At 38.6% G+C, this 23007-nt stretch overlaps 2 protein-coding genes across 2 annotated transcripts in view; both read left to right on the forward strand.

Moving 5' to 3' along the window:
• The window catches only part of LOC143036991 (uncharacterized), a 48582-nt gene extending 31878 nt beyond the window's left edge, over positions 1 to 16704 (forward strand). Inside the window, exons 2-6 of the mRNA XM_076205097.1 lie at positions 8126 to 8267; positions 8890 to 9020; positions 10536 to 10622; positions 11634 to 11789; positions 12743 to 16704. Coding sequence (XP_076061212.1) covers positions 8126 to 8267; positions 8890 to 9020; positions 10536 to 10622; positions 11634 to 11789; positions 12743 to 12787 — 561 coding nt within the window. The 3' untranslated portion in view covers positions 12788 to 16704. The remainder of the gene's footprint in view (positions 1 to 8125; positions 8268 to 8889; positions 9021 to 10535; positions 10623 to 11633; positions 11790 to 12742) is intronic.
• A 2487-nt stretch (positions 16705 to 19191) lies between these two features.
• The window catches only part of LOC143036999 (uncharacterized), a 30869-nt gene continuing 27053 nt past the window's right edge, over positions 19192 to 23007 (forward strand). Inside the window, exon 1 of the mRNA XM_076205105.1 lies at positions 19192 to 19430. The gene's annotated coding sequence lies outside the window, so the exon portion shown is untranslated. The remainder of the gene's footprint in view (positions 19431 to 23007) is intronic.

Genomic DNA, 23007 nt, shown 5'->3' on the forward strand with positions numbered 1-23007 from the left:
AGCTGTCTTTCTCTAGTTTCTTTGCGTGTCCTCTTGTTTCTCTTTGGTCCCATTTTAATAGATTATCTCTATCAAGAACTTCCATTCCTTTCATAATTCTGAAAATGGTCAACAAATCGCCTCTCTCCCTTCTCTGCTCTAACGTTGTCAGTTGTAATTTCTCCAATCTTTGTTCGTATGTCAAATTTGATAGTGTAGGTGCCATCTTAGTCGCCGCTCTTTGGATTCTTTCTAATATTTTTTTGTGTGTTTTTCTTTGTGTTAGGTGCCCACATTGATATAGCATATTCTAGTTTCGGTCTTATCAATGTAACAATTAATTTCTTAACCATCTCTTCATCCATGTAGTCGAATGCCACCTTCATTGATCTTAACAAATTGTAAGTCTCTCCAAATATCTTGTTTACATGTTTGTCAGGTGTCAAGTCACTTGAGATGATTATTCCTAGGTCCCTCTCTGAGTTAACTTTCTTTACTTCTTTGTTTCCGATCATATATTTTCCCGAAACTCTATTTTTGTATTTTCCGAACTCCATTATGCAACATTTCTTGATGTTGAAATTCATTTCGTATTTCTGACTCCATTCATATACTTTATGTAGGTCATCTTGTAACGATCTGCAATCTTCTTCTGTTTTCACTCTCTCGAGCAATTTAGCATCGTCAGCAAAGAAATTCATGTAACAATTCACTCCTTTGTCCATATCACTTACGTATATGGTAAACATTAAGGGAGCCAAAACAGATCCCAGAGGGACGCCACTTTTTACTTCTTCCCATTTCGAGTTTTTATCTCTAAGTACCACTCTCATCTTTCTTCCATTTAGAAATTCCTTCATCCATTCCAACAGCCTGCCTTGAATTCTTCCTATTTTTTCAATTTTGTTTATTAATTTTTTGTGTGGTACCTTGTCAAAAGCCTTTTGCAGATCCAGGAAAGCGCAGTCCGCCCAACCATCTCTTTCTTGTTTTATTTCAATCAGTCTCGAGTAAAAGAAGATTAGGTTTGTGGTGCACGATCTTCCACTTCTAAAACCAAATTGTTTGGGGTTTATTATATTGTTTTCTTCCAAATGTTTGATCCATCTGCTTCTGATGATCTTTTCGCATATTTTAGCTATTGTACTAGTGTGTTTGTGTGTGTGTGTGTGTGTGTGTGTGAGAGAGAGAGAGAGAGAGAGAGAGAGAGAGAGAGAGAGAGAGAGAGAGATACACCATGGTCTCGAATCACGTGTTGGACTCGTGATCGACAGCTATTTACCTCCCGGAAGAGAGCTCAGAGCTCATATATGACGTATGACCGATCTGTGTGTGTGTGTGTGTGTGTGTGTGTGTGTGTGTGTGTGTGTGTGTGTGTGTGTGTGTGTGTGTGTGTGTGTGTGGGTGGGTGTGTGTGGGTGTGGGTGTGGGTGTGTGGGTGTATGTGTGTGTGTGTGTGGGTGTGTGCGCGCGCGCGCGCCTTGCCAACGTAAGATGACCCTTCCCAACATTCTTCCTTGATCTCCTCAACATCTCGGATTCATATAGAACCAGGTTCGAATCCTGCAACTTCCACAGATCAGCCAACAAACTAGATAACCATAACTAGAAACCCGAGGTCAAATTCTAGCCCGTAATGTGTATGTACGTGTGTACATGTGTACGTATGTACGTGTGTGTTTGTGTGCGCACGTGCCAGTGTGCACGTGCGTACATGCGTGTGTGTGTGTGTGTGTGTGTGTGTGTGTGTACACGTGTCTTTGTGTGCATATGTACGTGTGTACGTATGTGCATGTGTACGTATGTACGTGTGTGTGCACGTATGTGCCAGCGTGTGCGTGTGTATATGTGTGTGTGTGCACGTGTCTGTGTGTCCATATGTACGTGTGTACGTATGTACGTGTGTGTGTGCACGTATGCACGTGTGTGTGTACGTATGTACGAGTGTGTTTGTGTGTGCACGTGCCAGTGTGTGCGTGTGTACATGTGTGTGTGTGTGTGTGTGTGTGTGTGTGTGTTCGTGTCTGTGTGTGCATATGTACGTGTGTACGTATGTACGTGTGTGTACATGTGTACGTGTGTGTGTGTTCGTATCTATGTATATGTTTGTGTGTGCACGTGCCAGTGTGTGCGTGCGCACATGTGTGTGTGTGTGTGTGCACGTGTCTGTGTGTACATATATACATGTGTACATATTTACGTGTGTGTGTACACATGTGCGTATGCGCCTGTGTGCGTATTTACAAAGTGAGGGGCGGGAATTGAGGAGTGGTCTTATCAAAGTCTCCTGATAAGGTTCGAAGAAGCCTTTACCCATGTTAGAGAAGTGTGTTTACGCCACGAGGCACTGAACGGCTGTTCCCTCTACCCGAGTAACGATAAGAATGTTCATGATGATATTTCTAACAATGATAATAATAATAATAGTAGATAATATTAGTAATGATAATATTAATAACGATAATAGTAATAATAAGAATAGCAATAATAACAATAATATTAATGATAATAGTGAGGATGATAGATATGATAATACTTAATAGAAAACATGAAAAAATTATAGACATTTACAACACAGTTCAGTGCAATTTACCAGCACATCCATTCTTCTGTAATCAATTTTTAATGTATCGCCAAAAATGTTAGGCTGGGTTACCTCCTCTATGCCTTCATCTGAATAAAATTTCCTGACGGCAGCCAAAACAAACTCTAAAAAGCATCAGTTAGATGCAAACATACGGTGATCGTCAGAATAGAATTTACAATGTGTTGTTGCAAAGGAGCCTAATCCTTCCAAGGTTATCAGGTTTTACTCGACCTCGCACAAACATATTCAACATTGAAGTCGATTTTTTACATTTTTATTATAAAAAAGAAATTCATACCACGAGCAAATTGCGCCTTAAATTCATTGACGTCACCTCCACTTGAAGGACAATTACGTCATAGTGAGGCCCTACGGTATAACGCGTCCCGTAAATTGTATAATCTGTAGGCGTCGACGATCCTAGGGCAACCATGGTACGTTGTAGAATACACCAATAAATATTTGACCACTGTAGAGAATGTTTGGTTGTTCATGTTATGTCTGTTTGTGTCTGTTTAGAATCTTTCATAACTTTTGGTTCTGGAGTCGACGGTCGTTGGCGGAGCTTGAGTTTGTGTGTATGTTTCGTTCTCCGGGCCACGCGCGCGTTATGACGTCATGACTGCTAAGCAACATATATCTTTATTTTTTGTCCACGCATCGCACACAAACCAGCCTCACGCAGCCTTGTAAAGATAAATACCTGCTTACTACACCCATGCACACACATACTTTCTCGTAATTCCACGCGCCTCAAATAGATAAACACATATACGCGAACACACACACACACATTATTGAAATGGAGTTCATAGGAACAAAAATTAAGGAGACTGCAAGAGACCATAAGGCCTACACAAAGCAGATCCATGTCCATTACCACCTGCCATCCCCACCTATAAAGTTGTCTAACCGTTTCTTAAAACAAATGATAGTTTCAGCGCTCACTACATGGTTATTAAATCTATTCCTCTCGTTGACCACCCTATTAGTAAACAAATTATTGCCTATTTCCATCTAAATTTGTCCAGTACCCGTTACTGCGAGTCCTGTCCTGTTATCTCAACTTGATGACCTTGATTGCGTCATCCTTGTTAAAGCCTTTGATCCACTCAAACACCTCTTTTAGATTATCCCGCACTCTGCGCCTTTCCAGAGAGTGTAAGTTAAAGTCCCTAAGCCTTTCTTCGTAAGGTAAATTTCTGAGCCCATGTATCATTTTGGTCATTCTCCTCTATACTGATTCTAATGAATTGATGTCTATTCTATAAGACGGAGACCAAAAATGTACCGCATGTAATCAAGGACGGGTCTAACTAACGCTAGATAGTTTGATTAATACCTCTGCACTTCTATTCGAAACCGTCCTAGCAATGAAACCTAATGCTCTGTTAGCTTTATTCCTGATGCGAATGTAATGTTTCCTGGATTCAAGGTCAGAACTCACCAGAATTCCCAAGTCTCTCTCGTACTCAGTTTTCTCTAAAAACGTGTTATCTAGACTATATCTATTATCGGGGTTGTGTAGCCCTACGTTTAACACGCTGCACTTTGAGATATTGAAGTTCATTTGCCATTTCACCGACTATGTTAAGATCATCCTGCAGAATCTCGGTGTCATCTCCTTACCTAATTAGGCGTCCTATCTTAGCGTCGTCCGTAAACTTACGAACATCACTATTAATCCCATTGTCCAAGTCGTTTATGTACATAATGAACAATAAGGGACCCAAAACCGAGCCCTGGGGGACCCCACTAGAAACACTCCCCCACCTGAATTTTACCCACATTTATTGTAACCCACTGTTTTCTGTCACTGATCCAAGCTCAAATCCATCCTAACATTTTTCCTCCTATGCCATGGGCTTTGATTTTATTTAGTAGTCTCTGGTGGGGCACCTTGTCGAAAGCTTTGCTAAAGCCAAGGTAAATAATATTGTAGCTATCATTGTTATCTGATGCTTTATATACTTTAGTGTAAAAGGATAGAAGATTAGTCACACATGACTTGCCCTTGGAGAAACCATGCTGTGTGTCACGAATCAAATTACGTCTCTCGATGTGTTCTCTTGAGTCCATTAACTATTATTGATTCAAACATTGTACCTATAACTGATGTCAAACTGATTGGTCATATAGACGATTTATCTCCCTTCTTAAAAACAGGAACAACGTTTGCCAGCCCCCAAGCAATAGGCACAAAACCAGTGTCTACCGACTTATTAAATATTTCTGTTAACTGGTCGCAGATTTTAAATCTATACTCTTTAAGCATTCTCGGAAAATTTTCGTCTGGACCAAGGGAATTTGTAGCTTTAAGTCTTTCAATCGGTTTGACTACTACATTACTAATGCTGATATTAGATAGTCTACTTTCTTCATCCCCACTGAAAATCGGATCGCTGTCAAGTAGCTCATCTAATCTCTCCTTAGTAAACACCGAGAGAAAATATTTGTAAACGCCTCACTTATTTTTCCTCCGATTCTGTCATGACACTTTCGTCATTTTGAATTGGACCAATCCTTCTCTTGTTTATTGTTCTGTAGAGATGATAAGAGGCCCTTTGGGTTGGCAACCTTAATTCCATAGCTACGTTTTGCTGTACGCGTATTCTTTTAAACCAGTCTTACCATATTTGGATCTAAGACATTTCCTAGATTTTTATTCTTATGTAAAGTCCTCTTTTCATTCCGATCTCATATTTCAGCCTGTCCGTCATCCATTTGGGAGTATTACCAGTAGTGGGATTCAAATTTTTCGTCAGCCGGTTCTGTTATAGTCGGTGTATTTCCATCTGACACTAATTTGCAACCACTTCTTAGCCACATTTTCTTTATATTATTGTTATCAATTAAATATTCTAACTAGAAATATGGAAAACTAACAATATTATATTTAAAATGCATCTCTGGCTGCCAAACGTAAAAAATATTCAAATATTTACATACGAAAAACCTGAAAAATTGTCAGGTGGAAAATAAAATGGGGGTATAGACCTGGGTGCCAAAACCTATAGTTAGTCTCGTGATCAAAAAATTCGATTTGGGAAACCCTAGTGCAGGTGTATTTATTTTTTTACGGACGCATGTTTGTGTGGGGGTAGTGTGTGCATGTGTAGGCTATGTATGTGCTTACACGTGTGCATATGTGTACATGTACATGAGATGTGTGTGCATGTGTGCAATGCAATTGTGTTATTTATAAACAAACATGTTTGTGTGGGTAGGCCTAAGGAGTGTGTATGAGAGTGCGTGTATGTATGTATGTCCATAATTATAATAAGATGTAGTTTAATAACACAAATATACAGAGAAACCAAGCACTATATACATGAAAAAAAACTGGTAACCACTTGTGTAAATAAACTATGCAATAAATCACTAACGAAAGTTACGAAACATACCGTCCCCGGTACTTATCGGATGAGATGCAGAAGACCACTGACCAGCTGAGCAACTAGTCGGTTCGCCAGTTAGCCGGTTCGCCGAACTGACAAATTTGCGTGAGCCGGTTCTAAGCGAATTAGGTAAGAACCGGCTGAATCCCACTACTGAGTATTACTATTCTTCCGTATTGACTTGAGGGAAATAGATATATTTTGTGCGTTTAGAATTAAAGCTGTTAGGTTACTATACATCCCATCCAAGTCACTGACCGGCTGTTGACCCCGCCCCCGCTAGTGACCTGACCCAAGGTACACATATTACCCTCCGTGACTCGACTTCTGACCGCGCTAATGACGTCCGGACAGACCATGTATCTGACCCCGTCACAGCCCCTGGGTCGGTCCCGTAAGTGATCAAATGTCATATATAGTCTCTCATCTCATCAAAATTGGCTCTCCTGAAGCCCCGTGCTTGAACGTTATTCGTACTTTTTAATTCTTCCCAAATAATATTAAATCTTATTTCTTGGTGATCGCTAGAGCCTAGAATATCTCCCACTTTTACGTTACTCGCTAGGCGCTCATTATTAGTTAAAAGTAAGTCCAGAGTATTCTCTCCCCTCGTATGATCGGTAACAATTTGTTTTAGGAAATAACCCTGCACCGCCTCTAAGAAAAAATTCGCTCCCTGATCTCCTACTATAATTTCCCCATGTTTCTATAATAAAAAATTCCCATGATCACAATGTTTTTGTAGCCTACTGGGACGCCCTGCGAATTTCATGAGTCAGGGGATCAGTCTGCTCAATACTGAGGTTAGGAAGTCTATATAGGACGACAGCAATAAGTTTCTTATTCTTGCCTATAATCTCCACCCAAGTAGATTCCGTACTACCCCCTTTCTTAATTGAACTGTTGATAATACAGTTTATTGTATTTTCAATGAAAAGTGCTACTCTACTCCCACTCCTGCCAACCCTGTCCTTGTGAATATATATATATATATATATATATATATATATATATATATATATATATATATATATATATATATATATATAATATATATATATATATATATATTTCTGGATGGAAATGTGTATCAGCCATATTGATCCAGGATTCAGTAATAATTATAATATCAAATCTCTCTATGCATGCTTTACCTCGCAGTAAATAAATTTTGTTTGTTATGCTTCTGCTGTTTGTATAGTAAACTTTTTGTTTATCCTCCCTCCGCCTGATTTGGTGATTCTTTTCAGTCCCTCTCTGAGCTGTTTCTATTGCCTGAATTATATTCCGATACCCCCCCCCCCACAAAAAAAAATGCAGGATGCCTACTTCTCGCTCAAGGGATTCAGCAAGAAGCCAAAATCCTCTGGGCGACAAGTGCACCCCGTCCCTTGTATACAGATGACTCTTACCGTAAAAGCAATCATAGTTGTTGACAAATGCCCATCCATTGGTCTTACAATGTTTTTCCAGCCTGCAATTCATTGCAAAAGCCCTGGAATGCCACATGACTCCAACTCGCCTTGGAAAGGGAAAGATGACTTGATACTAGTGTTCAGGTAACTAAAGGGAATAGACACATTGACAGAATCTCTTGGTTTTGGGCAAGAGTTACAAAATCATTGGAAGAAGTTGAGAAAAAATCTAAAAGATAATTTTTTTTTTTTTTACACATACACCAACTAGAATAGTTAAGAAGTTGGTATATTCCAGAATAAGATCATAAGCTAATTCAAAACAATATGTAATAGTAGTATAGTAGTAAAAATAGAAACGGTACCTCACGAGTTCACTCATTTTCTATTACAATGAGGTCTATTCCAACAGGCGATCTGATTCGCTTACCAAAGGATTAATCTTTATATCCCAGTTAAACCTATGCACGAGTTGTGTCATTGCAAATATCCTGACAAATACCAAAGTATATTAGTTGCCTCAGTAATGACGTAGATAACACAAATTAAATAAATAAGTATATAAACAGGGAGATAAATAAACAAATTAATAAATACATCCTTGAAGGGTTGAGGCAATAAGGACGTGCTTCCTGGCTTTGAAGGATAAGATTTTGACTCTGGTCTCCCTGTCAGATCCTGAGTGCGATAAGGACGTGATCCTGGCTTTGAAGGACACGACTTTGATCCTTTGGTGTCCTTTTCAGATCCTGAGTGCCAGCGGCAGTGTTCTGGCCGGCGTCCTTGTCTTCAGCGGGAACTTGGAGAACGTCCTGCAGGAGAGCTGGAGGATGTACAATGACTTCAAGACACCCCTCAAGATTGCAGGGCCCAACGGCACCAGCACTGGTGAGTCGGGGTTCTTCTTCTTCCAATAACCAGTGCTTCTGTCTCTGGGGAACGGCATCGTGCCAAAGAGGAGGAGAGGATAGTAGAATGGAGAGAGAGTAGAAGTAGATATAGTGATAGCATTATTCTTTGATTGGAGCTTAATCTATAATTGTTAAAAAAATAAATGAATAAAAAATACCACGTGACTCTAGTCTGTAGGGGATCAGTCCCCGGTGGTTAGCTCACCATGTGTGAAAAATGTGTAAGAAATAAAGTTGCAGTTAATATTTAGAGAGACCATGGGCCCTGTCTGGAGACTAAGTGCCAATTGTACAGGACTCCACCTCCTGATGGATGCAGTGGAGGGGGTTGTTGATTTTTTAAAGTGGGTAAGAGAATCTATCATTGATCTGTCAGGTAAGAGTATCTGAATAAATAACAACACAATATACCTGTGTATAGCTTTTGTTGACTTTTAAAAGGCTTTTGACATGATAGAACAAACTCCAATAAGATGTGTGTATATATATATATATATATATATATATGAATAAAGTTGTAATACATAAACCTTGATGAGGCCAGAGACAGGCTAAAAAGAAAAGAAAATCAAACTAAATTTTCATTTTTGTCATTACAGCTGTAGGGTATGAACCATTACAACTGAATGAAGACAAACTTCTGGGCATTGAAGCCATCCTCTTAGGCATCTGCGTCTTCCTCCTTGCCTGTGCTGTCTCAGACCTCCTCCTTATTGTGGGAGCTGCAAGGGTAAGTGAACAGGTCTTCTATATACTCACCCTTTTGCAAACCAGGTTCTTCTTGAGGTGATCCATCAATCTTTTGCTCCAGGTTTTGATGGTACAATTGGTTAAGTCACTATCACTTGTCATGTGCTAGCAGAGGTTTGAGTCCTTGGCTGTACCATGTTTCAATTTCTGCATGTATCCCTCCTCGATGTTGATGGTTTAGAATTAAAGTGAATTACAGTTGATAAATGTAAATCTGTTCACTAGAACCCATTCAGTGTTGTACATATATATATATATATATATATATATATATATATATATATGATAACAATAGTAATGATAATGAATTATATTGCATTACTCCCCCAAAAAAAATTATATATATATATATATAAACCTTTAATTGTTCTCCATACCTGTAAGTGGTCCATAACTTCCTTGACATAATGGTACATTTTATTTATTTTGTTCTGACAGAGTAATGGGAAAAGATTTTGTCACTGAAATGGTGAACTCTGACTTGATAGGGGGTCTGTATACACTAAGTGGATTGAACTCATCAGGCATTAATCAGAATAAAAATTATAAAGGGCATCACTTCAAAGTAGATACATACCAGTGTGTGTGTGTATATATATATATATATATATATATATATATATATATATATATAAATATATATATATATATATATATATATATATACATATATATATATATATATATATATATATATATACATATTTATATATATTTATATATATATATATATATATATATATATATTTTTTTTTTTTTTTTTTTTTTTTTTTTTTTTTTTCTTCTTTCTTTTTCCAACTGTATTATGGACTAAAAGATTTTCCGTTACCATGCTTACTAAGATGCTCGTTAGCCAAGGAGGTTAGAGTGCCACTATTTGTGATGGAGGTCAAGGTGACATCAGGTCAAAACCTGTTACCAGCAAGTTGGACCAAGGGCATGGTTCATTACGTTCCATGCTACAAACTCTTCTGTATGGGGTACCATCCTAGTCTCCTGATAGGGGTAGTTTTGCTACATTAAAGGAAATCAATCAATCATACTTACTAAGACATTAGTTTCTAATGCATTTATTCTCTCAGGCTTCCACAATGACATATATCCTCATCTCAGAGCACAGAGGGCAAAGGTGGCAGTCTCAGCCAGAGTTAAATCTTAACTCCAACATAGATGATTTATTAGAGGACAAAAAAGATGATTTCAACCAAACACCAATTAACTCACTTGGGCTATGTAGATGTAATGTATTTACCTGTATAATCATATTTATCCCTTTGTCTCCTTTTGATAGGAGACAAAGAATTCATGGCCGGAAGGGCAAACTGATCGAAACTGTCAAGAGTTGTTTGGAATGGGAAGGGTGTTTGCATGGGAGCTTGTTTAGAGAAACCATGTGGACTGGCACCAGCATGTGAGTGAAGCAACACACTCCCTGGTGTATGCCCCCAATTGATAATGATGATGTATTTATCCAATCTGTATCTGCTCCCTCCAGGATTCACCCATGCTGATGATCCCTTGGATGGTAGTACAATGGATCGTGATCCTCCTCACCATCGTCTTCCTTGCCCTCGCCATTTGGGTATGTATCTTTAGGGGGAGGTCAGCCATTTGTTCATTTTAGTCTGGCAAAAATTTATTAGGGAAAAAAAATGCATGTGCTTTGGGAAGAAGGGGTGGTGAATGTGAAAGGAGTGGTTGGGGATGAAATGGGTAGGACTGGAATTATGCCTTTTGACTTTGGCTACCTCCTTTGTGAAGGGGAAAAAGCCCTTGGCATATGTATGTATATTAGGGAGTATATGTAAATGATATTTTGACACAGCCAAAAGGGATTGCTTCCCGTCTTCTCGTTTTCTGCATGAGTGGACGGAGAGGGGAGGGGCACCAATTAAATGAATTGGCCTTGCTGTGGATGTGCTGTGTCTTGTTGCATTGTATCTGACCCAGGGTGGTAGGCAAGATGCAGGGATAACCTGTCATCCAGGAAGAGCCAAGAAAAGAAGGAGGGAGGGATGGTGAATGGGAGTGGAGTGTGTGGGGATGAAGTAGGTGGGAGTGGGTTTATGCCTTTGACTTTGGCTACCTCCCTTGTAAGGGGGTGGGAAGCCCTTAGTACAGTATATGTATGTAAACAAGTGGGTTTTCATATTTTCCACATGCCTAAAGCTAGTGGCACTTAGTAGATGCCAAAAAATCATATTCAGCATTGTTGTTCTGTCCAGAGAATTGTGAGTTTTTAGTTTTTTGTTTTTCTCACTATTTGAAATGTGTAAATTTATTCTTTTAACTGATTAGCTCCTACTCAGTATGACACTTTATTCAGATAATACACACATGAACAGAGCCATCCCAACACCTTCCCACTACATATATATACTCAAGCATTACATTAAAGACTTCTTTGTACCCAATGAGACATGTTCCACTTTGTCATGGTGAACACTCTTAGCCTTAAAGTCTTTTCTAAAGTTCTCCATCAAAAGAGAAGCTGTCCACAGTACAACATAACAGGCTACACTCAACCACTATAATAAACTCCAGGAGACCTGACTCAAGTGAATGTTAGAATAACAATCTTTCTCCCTTTCAGATGCAGCTGGTTCTGCTGCCAAAGTACTGGTGGGTGGTCATGTTCACAGTAGGCGTGGTCATTGTGATGGTACTTGCCTTCGTCCTTGTCCTTTCGGACTACCAATACATCCGGGATCGAATACCACCGGAGTACTACCAGGGTGCTGAATTGGTGGTAAGTATTCTTTACTCAAAAGTCAAGAGCTTTCAGAGCTTAACAATAAATAGCAAAAGCATTTGATATATATAGTTGTTACATACATATACATATATCAAATGCTTTTTCCCCCTTGCAAGGGAGGTAGCCAAGGTCAAAGGCATAAATCCACTCCCACCCATTTCATCCCCATATACTGTACTCCACTCCCATTCACCACCCCTCCCTCCCTCTTACAAAGGATTACAAAGGTGGAGCATGCCAACAGGTGACCTTTTGGTCCATATCTAGGTCGGATGTGAAGAAAAAAAATTATAATAATGATAAATCTTGCCCACTGCCCTAGGTCAGAAACAATGCTGTAATACATGGCACATCCAGAGCAAGGCCACTACATTTAATCAGCAAACCCCCCCTCTCCATCCCCTCATGTAGAAAAAGAGATGGGGAGAAATCTCTTCAGTCTGCATCAAAATACCATTTACACATACTCCCTCACCCCCCTCATCCTCCACCATGCATCATAGCATCACATACACAACCATTCTTTAATTACCCTTATCTTCTGTCTTCTCCCTTCCTTCCTCAACAAACATTCCCCTCTTTCCCAATGTCTCTTTTACCCCATGTATCCATCTCATCCTTGGCTTGTCCCCTTATGTTCACTTCCCCCACCTCTACATTCCACACTTCTTTTACTAATCTTTCTTCACTCATTCTTTCCATGTGTTAGATATGAATAATTATTTTATACATACACACATACATATACCAATGGCTTTTTCCCCCTTACAAGGGAGGTAGCTAAAAAACAAAGGCATAAAATCCACTCCCACCCATTCCATCCCCACATACTCCACTCCCATTCATCCCCCTCCCTCCCTATTATCTTGGCTCCTCCTAGATTATTTTTATAATAAATACCATTGGTAAAGTTTTTAGTTACTACAGGCATTGTTCTCTCCTTTCAGCACCGGCAAATATGGCTGACACACAACGGTAAATCTGATGACTGAGCCAACCATATCAGTGACGTGGCTTGGATGCATGAATGACCCACGCAGTGAGCCACATAACTCGTATTGTGAATCATAAGGGCCCAGAAGACATTATCCAGTGTGGAGACAGTCATAGGATGGCAAGAAGAAGAACTATTTATCTCTTCTTTTGTTTATCCCACCTCATGAAACAACATACATTTACTTTGTGCATTGGTGGCATAATGGGAAGCGTACTGGTCTCGCATTCAATTAGTTGTGGATTTGAATCCCACACTCCTCTCTGATTCCCAGTAATGACTGTTGTCTGCCCTAACAGTCCAAGCATGTACAGCAAAGATGACGGCTTTGACCACAACTGTGTGCCTCCTGGTTTAGACTCCTCACCTTCCTTCTTCATCAAATGGAATGCCAGGCTCTTTGTTGAACATATCTTTTCCATAGGGTTCTGTACCAAGGTGTCAGTAACAACAGATCAGATCTTGAAGTCATGAGGAAGATTGCAGAGAGCTGGGATAGAGTATGTGTATAGGTACTATATATTGTACATGAATGCTCACCGGCTGAGTGGGTTAGGTTGTCACTACTTGTGACAGAGACTGAGGTGATGGTGGTTTGAACCCTACCACCAGCAAGTTGAACCAAGGGCATGGTTCATTAAATTCCATACTAGGAAGTCCTCTGTTAGGAGCACAGTCCTAGCTCCCTGAGAGGGAGGAATTTCACAAGGTTAAACGGAATCATCATGTATATCGTACAGGTCATTCAACTGTCACATCTCCCCATGATATCATACCATTTTCAAAAGTGAGTTAACCTGTTCTTGTTTAGATCTTGGTCTGTACATTATTAATCATGATGTTAGATTATTTTTAATGTCACAAACTCCCCCCTATCAGGAGGCTAGGATGGTGCCCCTTACTAAGGACTTTGTAGTGTGGAATTTCATCAACCAAGCTCTTGGTCCAACTTGTTGGCAGCAGGATTTGAACTGCCATCACCTCAGCCTCAAGAAGTAATGCTCTAACCTGCTCAGCTAGCAAAGCATCCACTATTAATCATGCAAAACAAAGATTGCACAATAATTGTCCAAGATGAGAATGTAAACTGGTGAGTTTGAATCTTGCCTCATAACTATGGTGGCTTGGAGTTGATTGTGACAGTCACTGGTGAATGTCACTTGTACTGGCTATCCAAGCACAAAGGGAAGGTGACAGCTCCAGCCTTAGCTAAAAGCCCCCTTGCTGCAAACCTGCCCTGCATTTTATGTCTTCTTATCTGATAGTGAGATAACCTAAGGAAAATGTGGGCATATTTTATTACAGTCAAATAGTTGGGTTACACTCTTGTAACTGAGTATGATTTGCAGTGACCACACAGTCACTTCCCTGTGTTTGTCTTGTTTTGATAGTTTTGACCACATTATTCAGCTTATCCAGTGAAATATGACACTAGTCTATGAGATTACAGACTATTGCCCAGTCATGAAACCTGCACAATTATGACTGATCATGTTGAGTCCATCTGAAGTTTTCGGCATGCTTTGGTTATGTATTACTGATGTACTCTGTATCACAGAATTTCTATATTGTACAGATCCCAGATACTATTCATTATGGTTATTGCAACCTACATACCCTTGTGCCAAGGGCAAAGGTGACAGACTTAGCCACAGTTGAGTGCCTCCTAGCATAAGTTTCTTCCTGTCTGCCATATCATCCACAAGGTCATTGACCTCACTTGGGCACATAGGTATCGACTGCCATATGTCAATGTGCCATCCACTACCATTCATTGTTTATAAACATCACCTCTAAAAGACTGATGTCATATGTTATGTAAATGTTTTTTGTCACATTCCGATTCACATAAGCATCCTTTAAAGCACTGTATGTATAAATAAACAAATACTTTATTTGATGTCAGATAAGATGCCTGGGTATGCCTTCCCTCCTTCCAGCAGTGAATTTTAATAAAAAGAATTGTAATCTACTCAAATATTTATGGAAATGTATAGCTGTAGTACATATTACAGAAAAATTATGGGCAAACATGCAAGAAAAACAGTAGGAAAAATATTGTAATAACACTATTGTAAGTTGCAAGATTGTAACAGTATTAACCACAGGTAAATGGCATTCTGCTGGATATCTCACCTTTGCACAAAAATCCAGGGCTAATTCTTAAGCCATTAAAGAATGTATCTTATATGTCATCATATATGGTATATACTGTATATTGTAAATTCACTATAACCTAAATATATAAAATATATGATGCTATTCTATTCACATGAGAAATGACAATTGTCATTTCCCTTCATATCACAGTGATCATTACATGTATGTTTTATGTCGCTTACAGAAATGAATTTGCTGAAAGATTATGGTGAAATTCATATTTCACAGAGAATTTGTGGGTTAATGTGTATCACATGAATTTGTTGGCTACTTGTAGTCAAAGTCCATTTATGACGAGAAAGGCATTGGCTATTTGTATTCAAGGTCGAGTTATCCAGGAAGGTGTTGGCTAGGTATTGTTGTCAGGGTCCAGGACCAAAAAGGAACTTGTTGTTTGTTTCTTGTAATCAAGGGGAAGTTATCACAAAAAGAATTAGCCACTTTTTGTAAATCAAAATCTGGGCCTGGCTACTGCCAAAATGTGTCAGATGCACGATTTCTATTGCAAAGTGAAATCACTTCATTATCATGAGAACCCAGATTTGATCCTCAACAGATACTGGTGACAACCCCTTGCCCTGGCTGTTTTGATGCTCAGGGCATATGTGTGCTTGCTCTCCACCTTACCTTCAGTGAATAAAAGCCTTTGTATATGCATGTTCCTTAGTGCTGGTTCGTACATGTCCCTTCATTCTGACTGCTACTATCAGGCTCTTTTATTCACTTGTGTTTAACCCCTTTGGTAGCAAAAGGGACTTTCATAACAAGGCTCTTTTCCAGCTGAATGAAATTTCCTGGTGTCAGCCAGAACAAAGTCTGTAAAGTGTGTCATTGTAGTGAAAGGTTAAAGCAATTTGTGACCTCAAGAGTTTTCATACAGCCAGGACTTAAAATTTATGTCCTGATGTTTTCCATTTTTCAAACAAATCAATCAGTGTGAGGTCCTGCTCCAAGATGAGTAAAATCATCTAATATCAGAATAAAACTTGTAAAGTTGTCATCACACATAGTCTCAACCTCTTCAGCATCTGCTATAAACTGAATAAATTTGTTTAGCAGAAGTCGGAGTAAGATCCTGCTTGGAGCCTGCAAGAGCATGTGTGGAGCAGTGGGTAACATTCCTGCCTTGGAATGTGGAAGACCTGGGTTCAATCCCCAGTAAGTACATAAGTACTTTTGTGGCTCTCCAAACCCTCTTCACAATGGTGGCCATCAGAGCTACAGTAGATCAGTGTCATATGTATATGCTAACACCTAATTAGTACGACTGAGCTGATTACACTAATTTCAGACTTCATTCACAACCACAGCCATTCCAGCATACCAAAAAATCTTTACATGCACTTCTCACCATACATGTAGGCTTACCAAGCTGGATTAAGCCACCGTGGTGAGGTACAGAGGCTGAATATAGTCCTTCATGGGGCTTCAGTGAAGATCCATCTCAGTTGTGTCAATAATGACAGAATAACTTCAAACATTCAAGATCTGCGAAACTCTCACCCTAATGAAGGGGTCAATTGAGAGCACCTTAACCTCTTATGCATGAGGTCCTGCCCTAGGCTGAATAAGGTAGTCTGGCATGAGCCAGAATAAAGTATATAGAGATATCTTTGTAGTAAAGGGGTAAACCCTTGTGTAATGTGTGGATATGGTCTGATGAATTGAATTGTAATGCACAAGACCAATTGGTCTTTGCAAGTGCAGGGTGTCTGTGCCAAAGGAATGGAAATAAATCTTTTTATACAAAAGTAATTTTAGTCTTCTTAACAAAGAGAAAAAAAAAATGATGAATGATAAAATTCTTCATGAGTTCATCTTTTGGGATACAAGGGATCTTGAAGTTGTTTCAATTTTGTTGGTGAGTTCCCAGTGTCAGTAAGCTGACACCAAATTTTCAGAGGAAACTGATCATCTTCTCAGGCTCTTGCTAGAAATATTCCACCCTAGATATGTTGTGGTTGTCACTATCACCATTACAGAACAGTGGTTGACTGTGTGAAGCAGCCTGGCAGAGTGGACATGTGTCATCTGTTGTGTCACTCAGCCTGTGCTGGTACTTTTTAAATATTTCCTTCAGGTGGTAGGTGAATTTGGTGACAGTGAGTTAGAGGTAAGTCTTAGAGGAGAGAGGCTGAAGGAAGTGGATAGTATTTAGGAACACATGTAGTAGGAATGGAGAGCATGTGATCCTGGTAGTAAGAAAAGTGAAGAAAAGAGAGAAACATTTTAGACTGATTTAAGTGAGTGTATCAAGAGTTTTAAGAAGAATGCAAACATAGTGGTCTTAGGGGACCTCAATGCTGGAGTAGGAGATATAATGGAAAGAAGTTATTAGAGATGTATTTAGAAATGGAGTTGATGATAGCAAGCACATTTAAGAAGAAAAACAAGTATTTGTAGGAAAAGTTTGTAGAGGAGAGGGTGGTTGAAAGGGCATTAATGGATTATGTAGTAGTGCCCAAAGGGATGATTGGAAGAGTTATTGATGTTAATGTTTTCAGGGGAGAGTGTGGAATTGTCAGATCTATATCTGCTAGAAAGAGGGAAATGTCAGTTGGGGAAGGGTGGGAGAAGACAAAAGGTAGACCTGACTGGGGAATGGTTGTGTAATGATGATACTGTGGTGCACATGAAAGGGAGTACGTGGAGGGAGCATGTGTGAAAAATAATTTGATGCTTCCCAAAGGGATTTCTCCCTGTCTTCTCTTTTTCTGCACGAGGGGGGAGGTCACTGATTAAATTAAGCAGCCTTGCTGTGGATGTGGTGTGCCTTGTGGCATTGCTTCTGACCCAGGATGGTGGGTGAGATGCAGGGATAACCTGTCATCTAGGAGGAACCAAGATATGAGGGAGGGGGATGAATGGGAGTGGAGTATGTTGGGATGAAATAGGTGGGAATGGATTTTATGCCTTTGTTTTTTGGCTACCTCCCTTGTAAGAGGGAAAAAGCCACTGGCATATGTGTGTATGTATGTACCTATATCTGTTAGAAGGGAATTTGAGAGTGAAGGAAAAGAGAAGAAGGCAGTTAAGTGCTAATGGTAAACAAATGAAATGATAATGATAAAAAGAAAATATCAAGAGAGGTTGAGAGAAATGTGGAAGGTGGTGAGGGGTAGAAAGTAAATAAGAGTAGAAGAAGAATGGGTATGTTCCAAGGAGGAAAAGATAAAATGTGCAAAGATGGTATGTGGGATGATGAGGATGAGAGAGAACAGAAAGAGAATATGGCTTAAAGAAATGAAGGCAGTGGTAGAATAAAAAAAAATGAGCAGAGGGTGAATGTTAATGTAGTAGCTTTACAAGGATCAGTCTTTCAAGTATAGTTTAAAAGGCATATGGGAGGGTGGTCATTTAGAAGATGAGGAGGGTAACAATGGAAGTAATTTGGGAAGAAAAGTGTGGGTTTAACAAAAGAAGAAAATGTATGGATCTGATTTTTTTGTAATCTTTTTTATTTAGAAGATAATTGTGTCTGGTTTTTATGGATTTGGAAAAAAAAACATGTGATAAGATCAACAGGAAGTCAATGTGGAATATCTTGCAGATATATGCTATAGATGTAAACATGAGAGTGATCAGGGATTTGGAGATGTTAGATGAAAGTGAGAAGTGAGCTAGTTGTTGTTTGTGAATGACACTGCACTTGTGGTTGGGTCAGAGGAAGGTCTATGGCAGTTGGTGATGGAGTTGGGGAGGGTATGTGAAAGGAAAAAGGTGAAAGCAATCGTGGGCAAAAGTTAAATGATGAAATATGGTGGAGATACCAGTGAGTTGGAGGTATCAAAGGAAAGAGGCTGAAGGAAGTGAAGAAATTTAAGTATTTAGGGTTATGTGTAGCAGGGAATGGAGGAGTGGAAGTGGAGGTCAATTATAGAGAAAGGAGAAGGTGGCGAGCCTATGCCAATAGGCCCATACCAGCGGCAGAAGTCGTCACCTATACTCTATGCGTTTTAAGGACTATTAGGGTAGGTAACGGACACATTTTTCACTCTTCTCATGATTTTTGCATCATCTGCAAACTTATTCCAGGTTGTGTCAATCCGTAGACTTCGTGCGATTCAAAACAAGATTCGCGGGAAAGTTCGCGTGTTAGTACGTCTCGGAAGATGCTGTGGATAAAAATACCAAAACTACATTTTCTACAAATTAGATATTGTATCATCTATTTATGTATTATACTAATAGTATTATGACACTGTGATCAATAAGTCATGTATGACATTAAAACAGGAAGTGCAAGTCTTCTTTTCTGAGGTTTCGGAAGGTTCAGTTCAAAATAAAAGTCGTTTGTTTATGTTCTGCGAGGCAATGTTTTGATTTGGTAAAGGTGTAAACAATACAAATTCTTTTCTTTTCTTCTAAGTGAGCTACAGATACAACCGTAAAGTTGTAATAATGGTGAAAATTGAGAGAATAATGTTCACGGCTTGATGGGCATCGAATAAATATATCCCAATGAGTGGATAGGTTAACAGGTGTGTATCATTACGGATTGTTTTTATTGTACTATTTGGGTTGTTACAGGCGATTGAATTTGTCATTACCTCATATAGTAATTGAGGATTATAGGTTTATGTCAGCAAATTTCTGTGCTTAGTATTCGAGGATTATAGTTATATGTCAGTAGTGCAATGACAGACTCTTAAAAGGAATTCAAATTAGCAAATAACAATAGCTAGCATTAAAAACAGTTTATCCCAGGGTATATTATATTATAATATTTGTTTTACTTTGTCACAGATTAAGGTTGATAGGATAAGGAAAGTTAAGATTTATGTCAGGAATTGCATAGCTACAGCCAAGGTTGTCACCTTTGTTTAGTGTGCTTGGAAGTGGGTTGCTGAGGCAAATTGTGATTAGCTGTAGAGTCACTAAATGCCTGGTTTATGTGGTAAAATGGGTGGTAAATCATCATCATCATCATCATTATTGCATTTCAGGCTGATGAGGAGAGTCCTGTATTTGCCTGAAATAATTTGCTGCAAAACTTCTATGCTGCTGGTGTTGTGTAGTGATACCAGTTGTCTTTCCAATGTTCATCCATCTCCTTTTTAAAAGTATCCAAACTTGTGGCTGTGATTACTTCATTCAATAGAGAGTTCCATTTGGTAATAATTCTTTGACTTAATGAATTTTTCCTCACTACTTTATGGCTGTGGCTTTTAGATAATTTTCTGGAATGACCTCACATGACTGGATAAGTACAAACATTGTGCCAATTCATAAAGGTGAAATAAGGAAACCACTAAATTATAGGCCACTATCACTAACCAGCACAATAGTGAAATTTTGTGAAAGATCGAGGACCAGATATCTTGAAAAGATGAACATTCTGGCAGACAGTTAAGCTTCAGATCTGGAAGGTCATATGTGTCGAACCTTTTAAGCTTTTACTCTAGAAAGGATTGATGTGGTGCAAGAGAGAAAGGGGTGGGTGGACTGAGAAGGCATTTGATAAAGTACCTTACAGTCAATTTATGTGGAAATTGGAGCATGTTGGAGGACTGAGAGGCAAATTTCTAGAATGGATTAGAGACTTTGAAGGAAAGATATATGAGGACATTAATAAAGGACAAGATGTCATGCTGGAGAACAGTAACAAGTGGAGTTCCACAAGGTTCAGTTCTCACACCAATAATGTTTGTCTACATTAATGACATGATGGAAGGAATAAGAAACTATCCCAATATGTTTGCAGATGATGCAAAAATCATGAGAAGAGTGAAAAATGAGGAGGACAGTAGAATATTGCAAAAAGATCTTGATACTATTTTTGCATGGAACCAAGAACGGGAAATGAAGTTCAGTATCAAAAAATGCAAAGCACTGAAAATGGACAATAGTAGCAAAAGGTCATCCTTAACCCCTTCACTACAGGCTACATCGCACGTCTGGCAGCATTAGCTGCCAGACGTGCGATGTTGCATCATAATACTCGCATTATAGAAAATAAAGTCACTGCTCTATAGCTTGTTCTCTTTCACCCGTGAATTTTGATAACTGTAGAAAATATGATGAAGACAGTTTACAGAGTATGGGGGTCACGCAGGTACGACTACAATAAATATAATCAAGATGCTGATGTCAGCATCCTCGCGTACCCACTTGCTCCTCATGACGCCTACGTAGGCGTCACCGTATGGAAGGGGTTAAACTATTCCTTGGGAAGCAAACACATTACAAAAGCAAAGGAGAAGAAAGACTTGGGAGTGTTGATAAAAGACAACCTGTCACCTGACAAACATATCAGCAGAGTTGTAAGAGAAACTTATGGACTACTGCAGAAGATAAAAGTGGTGTTCCATTATATGGATGAAGAGATGATGAAAAAACTCATTGAAACCCTGGTACATCTGAGACTGGAATACGTGTCAGTAGTATGGTCTCCACACAGAGTGAAGGATATAAGCAAGATTGAGAGAATATAAAGAGCAGATAAATCATATGAGGAAAGACTAAAAGTGATGGGTCTACCAACATTGAAAGATTGAAAAGAGGTGACATGATTACAGTGTTCAGGTTACTAAAGGGGATAGATTGCATTGATAGAAGAGATCTCCTTGTCAAAGATGGGAGGGTTGTAAGAGGTCATGGAAGTAAATTAAAGACCACATGTCAAAAGGATGTGAAGAAATACACTTTTCCACATAGATGTGTAAATATGTGGAATAGATTAGGTAATATAACCCAAGCTCAAACAGTACATGAGTTTAAATCTAAATATAATAATTGGAACTCAAAGATATAGATTAAGTTGGAAGCATACATGAATTTGAGTCTAGGTATGTTAGAAAACTAGAGAATAGGAGACTGGACCCAACTAGTATTGCTCCTTTCCTGTATACTACAGTTAGGTAAACACACACATATATTCAAACAAAAGGATAGGTTAAGTGGTAGCCTATTAAGTTGGACTAGTAATTGGTTGCATGGTCGAAAACAGAGTTGTTTTAAATGGAAAAACTAATAGATGGAAAAATGTTACAAGTGGAGTTCCTCAGGGTTCCGTTCTTGGGGCACTTCTATTCATAGTATATATAAATGATATAGACCAGGGACTAAAATCTACTGTTTCCAAATTTCCTGATGATACAAAGCTGTGCGGAGTGGCAAATGATCACTCAATCCAATTAGATATTCAAGAAGATTTAGATAAATTACAGCAATGGTCTGAAAAGTGGCTAATGAAATTTAACACAAGTAAATGCAAGCTAATGCACATAAAAATAACAGTAAGTACGATTACAAGTTATTTGGAAATTCGTTAACAAAAGTGGATAGTGAAAAAGATCTCGGCGTAATTATCAGTAACGACCTCAAATCATCCAAGCAGTGTATTTCAGCCTCTGAGAAAGCAAATAAGATTCTGGGACTGATTGTGTGGTCTTTTGATTTCAAAAGTCCATCACTCATTAACAAGCTATATAAATCGTTAGTTCGTCCACATTTGGAATATGCTGTTTCTGTATGGTCTTTCTGATTTTCATTTATCATTAGTTATATGTCAATTTATTATTATTTATTATTTACCTGTTTGTTACCTAGGATTACAAAGGCGGAGCATGCTGACAGGAGACCTTTTGATCCATATCTAGGTCGGATGTGAAAAAAAAATCATATTAATAATAAAACAATAAATAAAAAACTATAATAATGTAAATAACAAATAAAATACATAAATAAATGCATAGGTATAGTTAGATAATAAACAAACAGGTAAATAGTAAATAATAATAAATTGACATATAACTAATAATAAATGAAAATCAGACAGACAAATGATAACAAAACAAAAACAAATAATATAAGATAAATTATAATCATTACAGCATCTTACTTAGGTATTTATCTAAATGATTCTTAAAGCTTCGAACTGAACTACATTGCACTACCTGTGCAGGAAGTTTATTCCATTCATTAACTACACGGTTGGCAAAGTTGTTTCTACCCACTTCCAAATTGAATCTATTTCCGGACAGTTTGAGACCATTGTTTCTTGTCTGATTCTCATTCAATGTAAAAAAATTGTCACTTTTGATGTCAATTCCCTTT

This window comes from Oratosquilla oratoria, chromosome 2, assembly GCF_046742065.1.
Source record: "Oratosquilla oratoria isolate Oo_2021 chromosome 2, ASM4674206v1, whole genome shotgun sequence".
Taxonomy (NCBI): domain Eukaryota; kingdom Metazoa; phylum Arthropoda; class Malacostraca; order Stomatopoda; family Squillidae; genus Oratosquilla; species Oratosquilla oratoria.